The 4,239-nt window shown below is 47.0% G+C and overlaps 1 protein-coding gene across 1 annotated transcript; it reads right to left on the minus strand.

The window, feature by feature from the left end:
- Positions 1-311: 311 nt before the first annotated feature.
- LOC131145624 (uncharacterized) lies at positions 312-1,955 on the minus strand. Its single transcript, XM_058094840.1, has 3 exons — positions 1,635-1,955; positions 1,031-1,517; positions 312-847 (listed from the first exon to the last, which is right to left on the minus strand). The coding sequence occupies exons 1-3, from the start codon at positions 1,953-1,955 to the stop codon at positions 312-314; spliced, it is 1,344 nt and encodes a 447-aa protein (XP_057950823.1).
- Between the last annotated feature and the right edge of the window lie 2,284 nt (positions 1,956-4,239).

Genomic DNA, 4,239 nt, shown 5'->3' on the forward strand with positions numbered 1-4,239 from the left:
AAAGCAAACTAGTCCGTAGGAACTGAACTTGTAATTTTTCAAACTTTATTGACGTAGTACAACTATTGTAATTGATACTTTTATTACAGCACTACAAGAAGCGCTTTTTAAGAATAGTATTTTTTTAACATTTTCGAGTTCCATGTGTTCTTAATCTCTTTCCCCCCTACATCTTCCAACTTGTATGTCCCTAGCTTTATCTCAGTTGTGACTTTGTATAGGCCCTCCCAGTTGGGTTTTAACTTGTGTGACCCTGACTTGGAAGGGTTGTTCCGCGTCTTCCTTAGGACTAAGTCTCCCGGCTGGAAATTTCATAGTTTGACGCATTTGTTGTAGTACTTAGCTACTTTCTGTTGGTATGCTGCAACTTTTAGACTCGCCTGGTCCTGTCTCTTTTCCAGTAATTCTATTTTTGATCTGATCTCTTCGTTGTTGGTTTGCTCACTGAAGTACTGCCTTCGCCAGGAGGGTATCCCTACCTTTGCTGGGATGACCGCTTTTGTGCCAAAGGCGAGCATAAAAGAGGTTTCCCCTGTTGCCGCCCTCTTGGTGGTGTGGTATGCCCATATGAGTGAGGGGAGTTCCTCTACCCATCTACCTTGCATAGATTCGAGTCGCGTCCTCAACCCGTGCAATATCGTCCGGTTTATGTTCTCTACTTGTCCATTGCTCCGGGGGTGCGCCACTGATGCGAAGACGAGCTTAATAGATAGGTCCGAACAGAACTTTTTGAAGCGTTTGTTGTCGAACTGCCTCCCGCGGTTCGTAACTATTGCCCAAGGAATTTCGAAACGGAAAACCACTACCGTCCACACAAAGCGCGTAATGTTCTGCTCTGTTATGGTGGCTAGAGGTTTGACCTCTACCCACTTAGTGAAATAATCTATTGCTACCAACAAAAAATTTTTCTGGCCAGTTGTCTGTGGTAGAGATCCGAGGATGTCTATCCCCCACTGCACGAAAGGGCAGGGACTGGTTAAAGGGGAGAGTAGATTAGAGGGTACGTGTGGTACTACTGCGCATCTTTGACATCTGTCGCATCTTTTGACAAGCTCGACCGCGTCCTTCTTCATTGTGGGCCAGTAAAATCCCTGTCGCATAGCCTTGTGGACCAAAGCCCTATTGGCAAGGTGGTTTCGGCAAACTCCTTCATGGATTTCCCGTAGTATGTACTCCCCTTCCTCGTTGCTTAGACACCGAAGGTAGGGCAGTGTTAGGGATCGCCTATAGAGCTCCCAGCCCATCAACGTATATCTTGCAGCTTTCCTCCTCACCTTCAGAGCTTCCTTATTGTCCTCTGGTAGGGATCCGTCCTGAAGGTATAGGAATAGAGACGCTCTCCAATCGTCATTGTTGATTTCGGACTCTACTGAGTTAATTCTGTCCTCCTCGTATGAGGGTTTCCCTATTCGTTTAAGATAAATAGCGTCTTTCCATTCCGAATTGGTTGCTGAGGCCAATTTCGCGAGTGCGTCCGCCTTTTTGTTCTTTGCCCTTGGTACACGTTCTATATCGAACTGAATGAATGCTTTTGTGTAGTATCGGGCCTTAATGAGATATTTCTTCAGTCTTAGATCCCTAGCCTCAAATTCTCTTTTTAGCTGCTCTACCACCAGCTAGGAATCACTCAATACTTTGATCTGTGCCACCCCTAACGCTTCTGCCAGGCCTAGGCCTGCTAACAAAGCTTCATACTCCGCCTCGTTGTTGGTTGCTATGAACTCCAGCTTTAGTGCGAAAAGAGTTTCACTACCGTCCGGGGCTGAAAGGATGAATCCAGCTCCCCCTCCAGCAGCATTAGAGGACCCATCAACATGCAGTGTCCACATGTCTGACTTAGTGGATGAATCAGGGAGCCTTTCTGCTATAAAATCAGCGAGTACCTGGGCCTTGACAGCAGGCCTTGGTTGATACTGTATGTCGAACTCACTTAATTCGATTGACCACTTCGTCATCCTTCTCGAACTCTTTGACCGCGGTAGAATTTGTCTCATTGGTAGGTTTGCTAACACAACTACCTTGTGGGCTTGAAAATAGGGCCTTAATTTTCGTGTCGCATAGATGATGGAGAAGGAGGCTTTTTCCGCCATGCAATAGTTCTTTTCGGCTCCACTCAACACCTTGCTAGTGTAATGTATGGGCTGATGCTTCTTGCCTTCTTCCCGGACCAGGACCGAGCTAACAGCATTTTCCGTGGATGCTATATATAGATAGAGGTCTTCCCCATTCTTTGCCTTTGTCAAGAGAGGAGGGGATCCGAGGTATTGCTTAAGCTGTTCGAAGGCTTTGGCCTGCTCCTCCTCCCATTCGAATCCTCCCTTCTTCCGTAGTGCTCTGAAGAAAGGTAAGCCTTTGTCCCCTAAGACAAACCTGCTAAGGGAGGCTATCCTCCCAGTCAAAACTTGGATCTCTTTTTTAGTCCTCGGAGCTTCCATTTCCAGCAGCGCTCGTATTTTATCCAGGTTTGCTTCTATACCTCTATGAGTCACCATAAAGCCCAGGAACTTTCCTGCAAAAACACCGAATACACACTTTGATGGGTTCAGTTTCATGTGGTACCGGCGAAGAAGCTCGAACGTTTCCCTCAAATCTTTACAATGTTGCCCTGCTTCCATGTTTTTTACCAACATATTGTCTACGTACGCCTCTATTGTTTTTCCGAGTTGATCTTTAAAGATTTTGTTCACCAACCTTTGATATGTGGCCCCTGCATTTTTTAAGCCGAAGGGCATCACCCGGTAACAATATAAGCCCCTTTCGGTGATGAAAGAAGTTTTTCCCTCATCAGCTCGACTCATAGGGATTTGGTTGTACCCTAAGTAGGCATCCATGAAACTGAGGAGCTCGTGCCCCGAGGTCGAGTCCACTAGCTGATCGATTCGAGGAAGAGGGAAGCTGTCCTTCGGGTATGCCTTATTCAGGTTCGTGAAGTCTATGCAAGTGCGCCATTTTCCGTTCGGCTTCCTTACTAGAACCACGTTGCTCAGCCACTCTGGGTAGTCTACCTCCTGGATGAAGTGGGCCTGTACCAGCTTCGTCACTTCCTCATCGATTATTTTGATCCGCTCAATCGCGAAGCTCCTTTTTTTTTGTTTCACAGGTCGGTGATTGGGGTCGACCTACAGCCTGTGCTCTATGACTGTAGGATCAATGCCGGGCATATCTGCGGCCGACCAAGCGAACAAATCAGCAAATTCGTCCAACAGTTCGCTCAGCTCCGCTCTGAAGGTGTCGGGCAGGTGACTTCCGATCTGTACACTTCTCTCCTGGTGGTCCTTCAGGGGTATATGCCTGATGTCTTCATCTACTGTACTAATTTGGGGATATTCTCCCCTTACTTCTAGATCTTCCACCGTTAGAGTTTCTCTAGCCTCCATCTTCCCTTTCAAGGCCATTACGTAGCAGCTCCGAGCAGCGGCCTAATCTCCCTTGACAAATCCTATCCCTTGTGGTGTAGGGAATTTGATTTTGAGGTGGTATGTTGACGTTATAGCGCGAATTGCATTGAGGAAAGGGCAACCCAAGATGACATTGTACACCGAAAGTCGGTCGACAACAAGGAATTTCATCAGTGTCGTGACTTGCTGCGGGTTCGTCCCTATTGTCACCGGTAACGTGATTGCTCCCAAGGGGTGAACAATGTCTCCTCCGAATCCTACCAGGGGGGTCGAGATCGGTTTGAGTCGTTGCTTGTCGATCTTCATCCCGACTAGGACAGACCAGAACATGATGTTAGCTGAGCTCCTATTGTCTATCAATATGCGTCTAACCATGTAATTGGCCACAAGTAGGGAGAGCACCAGGGCGTCATCATGTGGCTGCTGCACCCCTTCTTCATCTCCGCTATCAAAAGTTATGATGTCATCTTTTTTTATTTCGTTTGCTACTATTCCCCCTTCTCTATTGATAACACCTGTTTAGCATATCTTTTGTGGGCACTCCCGTTATCTCCTCCACTAGCGGATCCTCCGAAGATCACCGCGATCTTGCCTATGACCTGCTCTTCTTTTTCTTTTACGCCATGCCTCCTCTGTTCGTAAGGTTCCCGCACGGGATCTTCTCTCTTCACAAACTTTGATAGGTGTCCTCTTCTTATTAGGACTTCGATTTCTTTCTTTAATTGAAAGCATTCTTCTATGTCGTGCCGTGATCCCTATGGAATGCGCAGAACTTGTACATGTCCCGCTTATGAAGAGGTGTTCGCATGGGATCAGGCCACGAGATGTAATCCTTTTTTCT

The sequence above is a fragment of the Malania oleifera genome, chromosome 1, assembly GCF_029873635.1.
Source record: "Malania oleifera isolate guangnan ecotype guangnan chromosome 1, ASM2987363v1, whole genome shotgun sequence".
NCBI lineage: Eukaryota > Viridiplantae > Streptophyta > Magnoliopsida > Santalales > Ximeniaceae > Malania > Malania oleifera.

Bases quoted from the DNA above. Each gene is read 5' to 3' on its own strand.
- LOC131145624 (XM_058094840.1), bottom strand. From the start codon at position 1,955: ATGACGAAGTGGTCAATCGAATTAAGTGAGTTCGACATACAGTATCAA. The intron at 1,518-1,634 runs GTATTGAGTGAT...GCATTCATTCAG, and splicing joins TAGGGGTGGCACAGATCAAA to TTCGATATAGAACGTGTACC. The intron at 848-1,030 runs GTCAAAGATGCG...TCAAACCTCTAG, and splicing joins TGTCAAAAGATGCGACAGAT to CCACCATAACAGAGCAGAAC.